The following is a 15,612-nucleotide window of genomic DNA, read 5'->3' on the forward strand; positions in this document are numbered from 1 at the left end:
GACCTGTTAAATTGACAAAAATTATAATAAAATATAGTGTTGTTAGACATATGGGAAATACCGTATATTGGATCTATTTGTGTATATTTTAATGGGGAAAGAGCCACATCTTACTATTGAAAATCTTTTTAAGGATTTGCTGAGATGTTGGGGGGCTCTTCCATTTCCAGAGCACTTCTAACAGTCTCGCTCACTAGAAGTCTCAAATGATGGTGCCCTGGAGTCAGAGGGAATGACCTCGTGTAGGTAAAAGAGAATAAATAAATTGTTTAACACGTAGAAAATGAGAGTGGGACTAAGAAGTTCTTTTCATCAGCGCCGAGTCAGCACTGTTCCGCGTGTTTGTAAGCTATCTGGAACAGGGGACTGTAAGGTGACAGACTTTGCTGTTGCTTCTGAGTTGATTGGGGTTGTGAGAATGAATGGTGACTGTGAGGAGCTGCAGAAACACCTTGTTGTGTAAGAAACAATTAAGCAGTGACATGACAGGTGAAGTTCAATGGTATATATAAAGTGGTATATACAGGTAAACATAGTTCTATAAATTTATATAGCAGTGGTCTTTGAACTGCCAGGTTTTGTATGAGCATAAGATATTGGAGTTGTAACATATAGGTCTTTGGAAAATGCAAGATCTTAAAAAACAAACATTAGCAATTGTTAGGAAAGGAATAGGGACCTAAACAGAAAAATCATTATGGCACCGTCTAAGCCTGTGATGGTCTTGTATATCGAATGCCGCGAGCAGTTCTTGTTCTCTCCCCTCTTAAAGGTAGTAAAGCCAAAGAAGGTGTAGAGAATGTAACAAGGATGATCAAAGATACATGGAATGTTCAAAACTGTTCTGTAAAATCATGAGTGCCATGGGGAGAGCAAATAGGAAATGAATGCTTGTTTCTCTTCAGTTGCAAGAACCAAGAGACATCACGCGGTTGATTGACTCAAAGATGTGCAAAAAATAGTACATTTTCTCAGGGAATGTCGTATGGAACTTACTGCTGTGAGCATTAGGGCTGCTGAAGGCTTGCCTGGATCCAGAAAGCAGTGAGAAGAGTTTTTAAAAGCAAAATCTAACCAGAACTAGTAAACACAAAGGTATCTCCTCAGGAAATCCCTCATCCAGGGATTGCTTGATGCTGGGAGAATATATGGAGATGTATGGCTTTTATGCTTTTCGTTTTGTATTTTCTTTCCTTGATACTTGCAATTGGCTGCTGTGTGGCACTGTGCAACCTTCACTGTGTTTTTGTGTTCCTGAATGTGTCCTGCTGATAAGCAACCTTTGTTCGCCAGTTATCAGGGTACGGCTACTGTGAAAGCAGTGCACAGCAGACGTTACATCTTCAGCAGATACTGGTTAGGTAAGGTGGTTTCTCTAAACACTTCTCACTATTGCTGAACAGATCGGCTGACAATGATGGACATTTTTTACACTTGCCTTTGTATATATAGGATTAAAGGAAGTGTGGATGATGTTGCAATCTTGCCAAAGGTTTAATGCGAGCATGCAATTAGTGTACCGAATTGGGCTGCAACTGCTCAGGCACCCCGCAAGTGAAAAACATAAAGAAAAATACTGCTAGTATATAGGATGCTCAGAGAACTTGCTGTATGTTTCTGCACCTGGAAAACTTCCCAGACAATGCTATTTGTGGGTATGTGTACATGACCTCTAATTGTCTGCAGTCCAAATCCATGTGCCAAGCTAACAGCTCACGGCTTTTAACGAGAGTTTTTGCTGAATATGTAGAGTCCTGCATATTTAGAAGTTCATAATTGTTGCTTTAAAAGACTTTTTTTTGATTTTTACTAAAGCTCATACTAAAAAGAAGAACCCATTTTCATACGAAAGTAGAGGATTGAACAATTAATTTTATAGAGTATTATCTTTTTTAGAACAGGGTAAGAATGCAGATGTTACTCCTATGTAGGAGTTCTTCCTGTGCAAGAATGATACATACACACATATACATATATACACACACATACACAATTTTTTTTTCTTTCTATTGCAGTGAGTATTTATGTATTAGGCTCTCTTACCTATTTGAGGTGTCCGATTGCATGACTGCTTAATCTTGCCTTTGCTCAAATAACTGAATCCATTACTTCCATTTTTCTTTTGAAGCCAATTTTCTGAGTCATTGATCATTTTCAGTGCTCTCTTGTAAATCAGAGGTCATGTTTTCCTTGAAATGTGGTGCTCAAATAACACAGTCAGCTGAGGCATTAGTGCGTGCTGGATGGAAGAGGAGTCTCAGGAGCAGCTGCTTATACCTCCTTGTATGATCGCTTCTTTTCATACCAGTATGATACTGGGGGTCATGTTTAGTTCATGGTCATATTTGTGATCTCTGATAAAGTCCTTTTTTCTCAGACCTTTTTCTGCAAAGTTTTTTGCTATTACTTCCTATTCCATAAATGTAAAGTTAATTATTTCTCTCTGAAAAAGAAATGCGCATTTATTGAATTATATCCTGACATTTTTATTCTACCTTTCTAATTGATCAATATAATTTTACTTTATTCTGTATTATTTATCCTTATCTGGTTTCTGGGTAATTGTAATGTCACTGCATGGTTGTTTTTTTCTTTTTTCAGTTTCTGCTTCTGAAATGTTTATTTAGAGGCTGGCCTCTGACGAATAGTTCATACTTTAGCAATTTGTGAATTAAAGCTTTTCACTGTAAATGTAAAATATTTGTGTTCAAATGCAATTTGGTCATCCCCTGCCCTTGTCCCATCACTGAAATCATACTTGCACATAGCGGATACTTCAGTGTTGGTGGAGGAAGCTGTGAAGCACCAGACAGTCCACATGAGCAAAACCATAGAGCACTGAATGCGCATTTGTGCCTTTTCAGCTGATGAGCTGAGTCTGACTAGTGTAACATAGTCTATACTAGAGATTCCATTAACAGAACATAACAGTAGTCCCTCTTTCTTTGCTTCATCTGTAAAGCAGTGGGAAAGAATTCATACTGGTCAGGATGCCACAAGCAGGGAACCATTGATCTGTAGGTACGTTAGCTTTAATTTTCTAAAATGTAAAAACCCATCAATTGTTTACTTGTTAATATCGGACACATCTAGTCATTATCTTATTAGGTAAGAAAAATACTATAATGTCACTACCACAGAAACTTTCATCTGCAGTTTCTGTTCATAAACTGGAACTTTTTTTTGCACAATAAAAAATGCTGTGCATGTACTAGTTTACATTTTTATAATCTTTTTGTGTCTTGGTACAGCAAAAAAAATTTTTTTTTTTTTTTTAATATTCATTTGGCAGTGTTCTATTCTGTGGATATTTCTCTAGAAAGATGCCTTTTTGTCAGCTTTTGTTTGCTATGCAAATTTTCCAGCTGCATGTTAAGTGTGTTTTAAGGACATGGCAGCCCTGCTCAGAGATCGGGAAGACTTTTGACTTTCCTGTGACACAGTTTTGGTTTTTAAATCTTCCCCCCACCCCCGAGTACTCATCCATATACCTTTGCCATTTTCAAGAAAGAACATTATAATTCCCCATTTCTCTTTCAAAGTGGAGTTTCTTTTTTTTTTTTTTTTTTTTTTCCTTAGGATACACATGAAGAAAACCAGGTAATTTGTACAACTATAATATAGAATTAGAAGATAATAAAAGCTTCCACTGTCAAACATGAATCTATATTTTATCTCTGTTTTGATGGGAATGGCAGGAAGTGAAGGATGTCATGCTATTTTGGAGCAGAATCAAGATTTTGGAAAAACATGTATTTAGAAGACCAGTAGGCATGCTAACTAGTTTGTAATTACACTTTGATACCATGAAACAGAAAACAGACAGTAGACCTGAGTCTACTTAGGTGAATATAAGATATAACTGAGATGTTTAACAACTTGCTCTCTCTTTAATGGTTTAATGTTATAATTTATTTAATTATTTGTTTAATTTCATTGTTTGCCTTGCGATACTTAAACACTTTGCATTTGTTTTTAGCATGGCGGGTCTGCTCCTTGGGTGCTCCCAGGTACTATGATAATACAAATAATTTAAAACATTTTTGTCAGTCTGCCCTATGTGTCATGCCAGCTGGCTGACAGAAATTAGTTGGCTTCAGCTAACTGACCAAGGAGATTGCTATTAGTTTAAATAAAATGCACTCTGTATGTAATGCAGTGTTCTCTGGGGTTAGTACTGAAAAGCAAACTTATCCCAAGCAGTGAAATGGTGTCCTGTGGTGGGATTTGAAGATGGAACTATCCACTAAAACACCCTCCAGTTTGGCAAATTTGCAGAAAAATGTTCCAAGATTTTTAAATCCTGTCCAACATCTTATTAAAATAGAAAGGTTTGTCACTTGACAGGTAGGTTTGGAGAATGTCTTATGTATTGCAGTGATACCACGGAATATGTTAATACTGATTCAAGGTGTGATTGAATGGATTAACAGGGCGATCATCATATTGCAGAGTTATATTCTTTTTGGAAACAAACTTGCAGTTGTTAAAATGAAGTTTAACTTTATGAGGATTCTAATAGGATTTGCAACATATCCTAATGGGATATCTTGTTCTCCTTGGGGAGAAGATAGAATTCCTTAGGGCTTACCATTTTAGGCCGATAAAAAACATTTTTTATAGTAAAATTCTCAGTTTAAATATAATTGGTAATCCTGGTTTATAACTACCAGAAATGTAGTTGTAAAATGGAAGTCATTTGACCATGAATGCTTAAGCTGTGATTGATCAGAGACACATTATGAAAAAATTATCCAGTCTACTTAGTTTTTATATCTGCTATTTGGAGTATGTGAGAACTTCTGGATTTAGAAATTGCTTTTGTATTTTAATGGTAAGCATTGATTGATAGAGATACATTTGTTATGGGCAAAAGTATAGAAGGAAGAGGATAAAGAGATGTTGACAAGAACTAGGATTTAATTGTGTGACTTCAGAAAACACACTCCTAATTTTGGGGGATTGAGGGCATTTATAGGTGGCTGAGGAAGCAGAAACGGCTACTTCAGTCTTGTCCTTGGCAATGTCTATTTGGAAATTCAGTTCTTGCAATTCAGTCCTTTGGCTGCCTTCGGCTGTTGGAGGAGTTATTATGCTGTATCAGTGTGCAAAGGGAATAGTCCTACAGCGGGGTTAATGCGTGTTCTTTGTTCATGCTATAGCAAGCAGCAGGTGATAAAACATATGCATCATACTTAATCAGGAAATTTAATCCTGGTATGAGTTGTCTTGTCAGTTTGTGATACTGCGATGCTGAGTGAGATCTTGGATTTTGCTTCAAGTTGCTAGGACAGCAATCACAGGTAGAAGTTCTCCTGCCTTAGAGATGACGCTTTTTACTACTCCACACTTACCAGAGACCTGTTTGGACTAGCCAAAAGCTCCTTTGGTTAGTGATGCTAACTTGCAGTTAGGGAGGACCACGCAGTGGGTGTTGCACCTGTGCTGCGAGCCAGCATGTTACACATACAGGATGCTTACATAGTCACATAGCTCTTGAGAGACTTAGAGTTAACAGTGGAGTCATGTCTGCAGGAGTATGGTGAATTGATGGGAGCAAGGAGAGTAATTCTTCTGCATGGAATGAGGAAGGTGATAGAGGAGATGAGGAGACAGCAAAATGCTGTAATAGAGATGATATCTACCTTTTAGAGTTGATCATGTGTATGTTGTCTTTGTCTGATGCTGTGCTTGGACCAACAGCATATTTGTTAATGCTTTGTAAAAAGAGAATAAGTCTTTTCAAAGTATAGTTTGCAATCTGTGTTTCTGTTGTGTCAAAGTGAGATACTTCTTATGTGCTTCATGTACAACAGACAGTGTTTTAAATATATTAGGAAGTGAGATAATGGTGCAGCTGCAGCTGCCTGTCCTTTGAGGAGTACTAGGCATATAATGCTTAGTTTATTTCTGGATACTTTTAAAAAAATATTTTAGACTTTTATGGGTTTTTTTCTTACTATGGTGGTATAAACAGCCTGCCTGCTTGAGATCACTTCTCTGCCTCTGCAAGGCTTTCTTTGTTGCTCAAGTCTGATTATCAGGAATCACTGCTTTGCCACCATTAGGATTTTCTTCCTCCTTCTGGGGAGCAACGTGGAGGGGATTTGACTTTTGGGAAAGGCTAACTTGCATAAAAATGAGATCTTATCTAGAATAGCAGCATTTTGATTTGGTTCTTGTAGGAGAAGGTTCATTGTGCTTGTAACTAAGAAAGTTGAAAGTTCTGATTAGTTAATTGGGCATACCTTGAATTTTTCCTTTTCTTGTCTAGTTACAGCTCAGCTCAATGTTTCAGGTTTGAAATAGGGTTGTGAAACCAGAAACCTTTGTTCTTAGGTCAGTGATTGTAAGACTGAAAGGAAAGCTATTCAAGAGATGGAGAAGAGGACAGAATGTAATTAATTTCTTTCTCATTTGAAGCAGTACAGATGGCTGAATTGAAAATAGATTCTTTCAACTCTGCCCCTGAAGGCCGCAAAATTTCTGTCTTAATGAGAGAGAACAGGCAAGAGCTACTGACCACTGAAAAGACATTTGAAGAAACAGTCATTCTGTAAAGTTCAGAATAAATGATGCTGCTTTAATACTCTCCACATAGCTATTCAAAGGTTTCTAATCCTTGAGCATTTAAAAAACAATGCACAGACAATGTGGATCCTAAGCCAACATTTTTCTTTGTGAATTCACTGTATTGGGTCATGCTCATCATGCACAAGGATGAATCAGATAGAGTTTCAGTCCTGTATGGCAGTGTGTTGCCTTCCACCACTCTTATCCCTGAAGAGATGGAGGAGCAGAGAGTTGGGGCAATTTGCTTCCATTTCCTTTGATCACCCGTATTTGTGGAATGGGATCCACGCCCAGCAACCATTCCCGTTTCCACTTCAACATGGGTGTAATTCCTTTTGCATAAGTGTAGTTCCTCAGCTCTTCCCATCATTGTACAGCTGTAGGCTTAAAAAAGCCTATTATTTTTCAAATATTTCACCTTTACTGGGATTTAGCTTAGAAGTTTGAATCAACTGCTGATGTAGATTGTTTTTCTTGCTTTTCTTTTATTGATCACTGTTGTGATCAAAATATTTTGTCTTTTAAATCTACAAAAGGGTGAAAGAAACTCTTGGATAGGGATCTCTAAGGGTGCTACAGTGCATGTGAAATTCTGTGCAAGCATCTTGCAATTTAAATAGTTGTTATTTGTGTGCTAACATTAAGAGGGACAGAAGAGTGGGCTGAGCTGCCAAGTCTTCTTTGAAGTTTAATTGTCTGTTCGGTAACGCAATGGATAATCTTCCGTTACAAATCTTATTTTATATGGTAATTGGCTCATTTGCTCTCTGGTTATCAATTTAACTTCTCTGCCACAAACATCTGTACTTGCATTGTGTTAATCTGTGTGAATGCTAAACATTGGCATAGTTAAACTATAAAAATGTATTTTAAAAACATTTTTTAATTCATTAACTGGAAAGTAAATGATAATAAAGTGAACACTTATCATATTATTATCCCTTTCTAAGCAGCTTGGCATTTGCTGCATGAGCCAGAAAAGCAAAGTCCCTTTGAAAAAATAATGTGTTTCAAATTCTTAATCTCCTAAATCAAAAATATTTGAGAGCAGGTAATAGGATATCTAGGCCAACTTTCATTTTTGTGGCAGAAAAACTATTGAATCTTACGATTCAGTATTAATGCCTGTTGTGGATGATGCCCCAAGTTAAAGTGATATCAGTTGCTAAAGATATTTGAGTACTTTCCAAATGTCTTCATTACAGGTTAAACATTAGTGGAGGAAACAGAAATAATCCCGGAACTTTACTTTGCACTAATTTTGTTTCAGATGTGATGGTCCATCAGTTCCCTTATGGCGCTCCTCCCTCCTCCTCACCCTCCACTCAACTCTCAACCTTTCAGATTAGCAATGGCCATTCCCAAACTACTACTGTTCCTTCTTCTGTGGTTCAATTTTTGGTTTGCTTTTAAAAAGCTACCTATTTTCTGCTAGCTATCATGGAAGTCTCTTACCCGGTATGTGGATGTTAAGGGAAGTCTGAACTGCTGGCAGCACCTTCAAAGAGGAAAATATGTGGAATACCACTAGAGACATCTGTCTCCAAGGCTTTGTGCTGAGATCCTCCCATCATACTGTCTGCACTGGGCAGACAATGTGTGTACACTGAGGAGTACAGACTTGCCCTTTCTGATGCTTTTCTTGTTGAGGGAAGGTCTGCCGTGTCTCCTCTGTGATGTTTATGCTCATCGTTTCCAAAATAAAAAGATGTCTAAATATGCTTTTGAAAGAAGTAACCATTAAACATATAGAAGTAAATGGAAAACTGGCTAAAAATGTAGTTTAATTAGAGATAAATTGTATCATACTACTTCTTTTGATAAAATAACTAACTTTGGCAAAGGCAGTCTTGAACCCAGAGCAGCTATTTTTTGTGTTAAGAGCCACTTGTGATTTTATTGAACTTCTCTTATATATCCCTTTTCTCATCCTTGAGTTTTACAGTGTAGCAACTCAGTACAGCAATTTGCATGTTTTCTGAGGTCATCAGATTAATTTTTTTTAGACAAGTGTTGTGCTTTTGACAGTGGATGTTATTGGCTTATATTTATCAGGATTCCTGTAATAAGTTTCATATATGGCTGAGGAATTAAATATTATGAAAATTGGACCATTGTAAATTCACAGAAAAAATAACTTTTCATGTTTCTGATTTTTATGTTGCCTTTTTCCAACTATGTCAGCACTTCAAGAATCAATGTGTGTGTGTCTGCATACATATGGAGAAAGAGATTGAAAGGAAATGAGAACATAAACTATTGATCAAGCAGACTGGAACAAAATTACTCATTAGTTAGAAATGGCTAACGATGAGAGAGCAATGATCTATCACAGGCTGACATCAGTATAATGCATCTAGAAAAGGGCAAATACAGTAGTAGAATTAATTGGGTAAGATATTTGCTGTAGTGATAACACTGTATTTATGCCATTTTTCAAGTTGCTGGTGAGACGCAGCTGAAACTGCATGCAAATAATTGAAAATCTACAGGCCACAAAGATTAATTCAAACTAGAGCAAATACAGAAGCTCTGTGAGGAGGGTGTGGGTGACTTGTCGTATCAGAACTACGCAAACATGACTTGTTGAGCCTGCCAAAAGAAAGGCTGGGATGTGGGAAGGGAGTGGAGAAAAAGTGCAGCTCACAATAAATAAAAATGCCAAGGATAAATGCCAGGCACAAATAAAAATTTAAAATAAAAGGCACTGTTTTCATAAAGAATAAGTAATCGGAATTTGGCCACCAATAAATGCAGAAGACAGTTTTCAAATGTCAGAGTTATTTATGGTTATAACAGCCAGCTGATACAGATAGTAAGTACAAAAATATCTAAATCATTTTAAGGTGGAGTTTATGGCCTTTTTGGTAAATTTATGGAAATGATTATGTAAAATGGATGTCTGAAGTCATAGGCAACTAGATTCAACCTCATCCAGATTTTTGCTCCTGTGCGAGAGATTTCAAGCAGCAAACATATACGTACATCTTTATGTAGTTTCTGGTATAGGTTTGCATGCTTATCTGAGAGTTAAGCCATGTTCTTACTCTATAAATAAATATTTCCATATGTTGATATTCTCTTATTTAATTTATGATCCAAAACTTGAGGGGTTTTTGGAGAGCTGCTTGTCCCCAGCTATCTGTTTTTAAAAATATTAAATCCACCTATAAAACTTTACAATCATTTCATAGGAAGAAGTGAAACATGATCTAGTATTTCTTATTCCCTAGCATGAAATAAATCCCATTGATAGGTGAAGCATGTAAAATGTTTGCCTAAACTCTGCAGCCCTTCCATATTGACTTTCTTTGATAAATATTAAAGGGCAAAAGGCTGCTTTTGACTTTCCTGGAACTTGATATCAGACCTGCCAACATAAGTAAGCAAATTGCCCTTATGTTGATGAGTGTAGTAAAAATAAATAAATAGGTGAATGTTCTTCATAATAGATGATATTCAAATTGTATGTGCCTGCAAACAGCTCTTCTTTCTGCCGCTAAGCTAAAGAATCTGAGAGTCCTCGAGTGCAGCTGGATGCTTCTTACAGTGGCGCATTCTTTCACACAAGATTTTTAACATGTCTGCGCATTGGACACTTCCGGGCTTGTATTACCAAAAAAATTCTGTATCTCTGAGTTTTTATGGATTTTAAATATCTTTAATTTAATTAATCTTACTCTGAGTACATAAGGACATTTAAAAAGGCAGCCAAGGCCCAGAGATGATAACTCTGGTACATGTCTTAAATGAAGAACCTTTCTGTTTTACTGTGTTAGGCTATACATGTCTTTGGTCATATAGATCTGTAATACATTGTCAATATGATACAAAGGTATGTGTGTAGTCCTGTACATAGTGTTCCTTGGGCTTACACAAACCAGAGAAAAAAAATCTTTGTATAAATACAGCACCGTGTATTTGGTAAGCTGAGTTTCTCCACAGAAACACAAGGCAATGGTACCCTAGAAAAGTTTCATCTTAGTTTTGTGTCCATTCGTTTTAAAATGTCTTTTTTATATAGTTTTAGCTTTTGGTTACGTACTGACTTCAAGTATTGAGTACAAAGAACTCTCTGAAAAATTTCTGTTGCATCAGCTGCAGAGTTTTGTCTGAATAAATAAATTGTTGCTAAACATGGTATACTCTTGTATAATGTAGCCTGATTGCACTACCAATGTTCTGTGTTTTATGGAGCTCCAGATGGACTTAAAGAGCATCAAAGTGTAGCTTATTGAAAATGTTCTAGACAGCCGTTTTCGTCATAGCCTGATCTTTCTAATTTCAAATCTAACTTTACTATCTTTCTGTTTTATAAATTAATAAACTTTGCTGGAGGAAGGGGTGAAGGTTTTTGTATAACCTTTCATCATCTTGCTGGAGAGCTTATCCCACAAGACTGTTTATTTGTGAAAGGGGCATAAAACTGTTGCACAATTAAGCACTAAATGGTTTGCTCAGATGAACTCTGAGTTGGTGAAGGAAGTGTGAATGATGTCTGAAATCCACTGCCTGCTGTGGTCTCTCAGCATGCAGCAACATGCCTATGGCAGATAAGAGACTGCAGCATGTTCTTCAACCACAGAAATATTTTTTTCCAAATGGCATCTATGTCTCTTGGTTTTAAAATACTTTTTAATTTTACACTTTATACATCTTGGCTCGATTTCTTCTTTCATGTATTCTCAAGAGGTCATTTCAGATTAAAATGGCTGGCTGTTTAACTGGCCCAAATGTAATTTTAAAATAACACAGAGCTTCTATCAGCTTCTATCAAACCCTGGTCTGAAAATTTCTGCCAACATTGCTACTGTTCATGCTAGAGTCCCTGAAGCCATCTTTTTATGTGTTGAGTCTTACTGTATGTTTGCGTAGGAGCACAACTGATGTGTTTTTGTGGATGCTAACAGCATCTTTTGTCTGTCTTCCATTTTATTTGAAGTTCCTCCTGAATTTCTGAAGCAGCCTGCAAATATTTATGCTCATGAATCTATGGACATCGTGTTTGAGTGTGAGGTGACTGGAAAACCTACTCCAACTGTGAAATGGGTCAAGAATGGAGACATGGTGATCCCAAGTGACTATTTCAAAATTGTTGTAAGTATATTGCCTGTTTTGCAGATTTTTAAGCTGTTGACCTGTCTGTTAGTCTTCTAACACATACGCATGGAAGCTAGGTTCTTTTGTAGGACCAGCTTCCTGGTTTTGTGCTATCAATGTGTGGGGCCTGGAAGAGAAATGGTTTCTTGAAACCTTTAACGCTCTGTAATTCAGTCATTTTACTGAAACACTAAATCATGTTGCTTATATTGTATGGGTTGATTTCTTTATAGCTTAGATTTTCCAGGAGAGACAGACACATATACAGTGACAAAACGCACTTTGGTTGAACCTGTTAAAGTGCAGGCTTGCCGTGAACACTGACTGACTGTTTTCTGCAATCATCTGTGATCGATGAAAATCATAATTTCAAACAGGAGTTTAAATATAAATATAACTGAGTTGTGGATCATGAGTTTTGGCACACCGATACTTCTAGAGGGAAATTTTAGATGTAGTGAAAGTCATTACTGAGACATGGTTGAGAACTTAATGGTTGTATAATTGGGTGTACCTAAGGTTGTAGGATTGTAACAGTGAGCTATGCAGTTATATTCAGTGCTTAAAATATCATAAAAATGGCTGTGGAAATGTTATGACTTGCCAGTGATATGTGATGCTAGAAAATGATAGCCATTAGTAAGAGCTTCTGCTGCTTTTTGATACCGTATAATTTGAGGATTCAGTGCAAAAGAGATGAAATCTGATGGGAACTCCAAATACACTTTTCCATGTTACTGTTCAGAAGTTTCTCCTGTCATAGTAATGTGCCATAATAACACTATTGTTTTTGCAATTGCAACCCATTTTTAAGTGTCGCATTTTTCCTTTACTCTTCAGAAAGAACATAATCTGCAAGTTTTGGGTCTGGTGAAATCAGATGAAGGATTCTATCAGTGCATTGCAGAAAATGATGTTGGAAATGCACAGGCTGGAGCCCAGCTGATAATACTTGACCTTGGTAAGATAAACCGTGACAGTACAGTGCCAAAAGATGGGGAGGAACAATTTCAAGGGACCTTTTCCACATGATGTGTTATATATAACTCAGCTAGACTAGGATGGTTTTTTTTTAAATCATATGAGTGGTTCAGTGTCGTCTTCTGTACACTTAAAGTTACTTAGGAGAAATTAAGAAATTCTATAGGATTCACCCTGTATTTTGGAAAATATGTCGAAAATATTCACTGCAATAATAAACCGTAGCCAGAAATCTGAAATATTGTTGCATGCTGAGATTTAAAAAAAATAACAGGATAACCAAAATGAAAACAATTGCTGAAATTACAAAAGTGAAAAATAAGCAATTATGGAGCACACCGCAAATGAAGCATTTTCCACCAAAGTCATTCCAGTGTCAGAAGCTTTTTTTCTGCTATTAGTTTAAAAAGTAGTAAGCTTTGTCATTTCTGCAAACTGCAACTGCAAAATTTTTTTTGAGTTACAGCTGCAGTTTAAAGATAAATATTTGTTATTGTGCTCCAGTCAGTGCAATTACTAACAGTACTCACCTTCTTGCAATGTCCTGCATTGCATATTTAGGATGTTAAAAGAGAATAATTGCTGTTTTGATTAAAGACCTTCTAACTTCCAGAAAAAAAGGTAGTACAAATATCATTGCTAAGGCGTCAGCTTGTTTTGCTCTTTCAGGTTCTTAAAAATAATTTCAAAAAGCACAAGGAAGAAAACCAGTATTAAGGGGGATGAGGGGAGAGACAAGTCAGACAAGAAAATACTAATTCTGTACTTTGGGGGGCTTTTGTGTTGCTTGTCTTTTTGGGGTGTTGTTTCAAAATTCTAATTTCTTTTTTATTTGGATGGAAAGGATTTAGGAGAAACAGTCTTATATGTGGTCAGAGGTATGATGTAACTTCACACTTGCAATTTTAACAGATGTGAATCTGCTAGACCTGGTTTTGGCATTCAGCGTACAGAGAGTAAACTGTTATGAGCGTGCCATAAAGAGAGAGATTTTCTGTTTCTTTTCTGATTGTTTTGTAGAGTAGTTGTGCACTTATAACTTCTTCTGAATTCTCGTTTGGATATGGGTATGTTTCATTGCTGGCTGAAGAGATGCATGTACTTTCCACAATTATTTGGGGAATGAAAGATGCCCTCTACTGGATTCAGTAGCTTTAATACTATAGAGCTGTGGGATTTCAACCTCCGAGTAGTGTTAGGCATCTGGATCCAGCAATGGCCTACTGTCATCAGGTTGCCAGAAAAATTATTAGAAGTAATTTTATTTCTGCTATATGCATGAATCACACGAGTAGTTTCCAAATCTTTCAAGCAGAAGCATTATTCTATATTTTCCACATTTGAAAAATACTGAATAATTAATGTACTTGGGTTTTGAAGCCCTGCCCAAGTTTGTACTTTCACCCAGTTCCCAGTAGTGGTTTATAAATTACTATTACTGTTATTATTTTAGTTCCTGTGGTCTCAATCTTCTTCCTTTCCCTCCCCTGTTGTTTGCCCAGTGGTTTCTCCTTCCTGTTCTACTCTGGCAACCTGTCCTGTTTTACTAAAGGACTTTGCCTTATAATGCTGTCCTTTTTCTTTTGCATGCTGCCAAAGGATTGTGGATGCAGTGTTGATGGAGTCTCATTTCGGGTGTAAAGATACACCCCCGAAGTCGTATCGTTCTGTTACATGGTCTGCAGTGTTTTTAACAATGCACTCCCTGTGTAACACTGATGCATTTTAGTTGTTGTTTTCCAACAGTAGAGATAACCACATGGTACATCACTGAAAGTGCATTTTATTTTTTTTGTTGTTGTTGAGTAGTGGCATAACAAGTAGTGCAACTAGGAATGAATGTGCTGTGTCTTAGTTCTGATATAAGAAAACTGGTATAATATACACAGTCGAAGAAAATACAGATATTTGATATCTTATTTTAATACCTTATCACAATACATGAACAGCAAGAAGGAAACTATATTCAGGGAAAGAGGGTGAAGGTATCATATATAATAGTTCTTTCATGAGAGAGATCTCGATACGAAAATTGAAAACACTAATTTGAGCAAAAGCTATTCTGAACACTTCAGTCATTAATACAGAAAGCTTTTTTTTAAATTCATACCTGATGATGAGAAATACCTACTTTGCCAATGTGAAAAGTAATTTCAGTGAAGAAATGTTGATTAAGTGTTCATCAAAGTTCTTCATCCCAATTAGCAGTATGTCCCTTCCCTTGCTGTTCTCTGTTTTCTCCTTCCTAAATGGAACTGGCAAACATCTGTCTGTTTACAAACTATTTCCAGTTAGCCCTTTTGCTTATCATATCAAATTGATCTTTAATAAATTAAACTTACATTAGAAAGTAGGAGTTTCTCAAGAGAGGCCGCATGCATTCTTTATGGGCCAGTGTTGAAGAAATGGACCAAGACTACTGTGTGGGTGTCTATAAATGGACTACAGCATTGATTGTGGTATAAAGGGCAATGGGGAAGGGGGTGGTTGGCTGCCATCAGAGATGAGTTTGAGTAGCTGGAAAAGGCAGAGTTACCCAGACTTTGAGGGAGATATGCTGAGAAAAGTTAAATAGAAATAAACCAATAAAACTGTTTGCACTTTACATATTAGATCAGAACTTAGTTGTCTCTTCTTTACATTTACTTGTTTTGATCTAAACCCTTCATATGGAAATTTTCCAACATGTTGGTTTTTGCTGCCTAGAACGATACTGTTTCATCCATAGCTTTATCAAGGTGTACTTGAGCGGTCTGGAACTAAAATACCACATCTGTATTTTCTTCAGTCTTAGATGGTAGCATAATTTTTAAATACAATAGGCATAAAGTATATAATGTGATTATCTGCTACAACAAAAGGTTTTCTGTATTTGGACATAGATTTCTGACTTCACAGGTAGCAGTATTTTGGTGATTCACCTTGTCTTCTGCACAGCAACAGTTTTGGTGTATGAAT

At 36.6% G+C, this 15,612-nt stretch overlaps 1 protein-coding gene across 1 annotated transcript in view; it reads left to right on the forward strand.

Moving 5' to 3' along the window:
• NEO1 (neogenin 1) overlaps window positions 1-15,612 on the forward strand; it is a gene marked incomplete at its 5' end in the record, with an annotated part of 215,101 nt that overhangs the window by 124,857 nt on the left and 74,632 nt on the right. Inside the window, 2 exons of the mRNA XM_082321339.1 lie at window positions 11,516-11,670; window positions 12,514-12,634. Of these exons, the coding sequence (XP_082177465.1) occupies window positions 11,516-11,670; window positions 12,514-12,634 (276 nt within the window). The remainder of the gene's footprint in view (window positions 1-11,515; window positions 11,671-12,513; window positions 12,635-15,612) is intronic.

The sequence above is a fragment of the Platalea leucorodia genome (assembly GCF_965183815.1).
Source record: "Platalea leucorodia genome assembly, chromosome: 9".
NCBI classification, from domain to species: Eukaryota; Metazoa; Chordata; class Aves; order Pelecaniformes; family Threskiornithidae; genus Platalea; species Platalea leucorodia.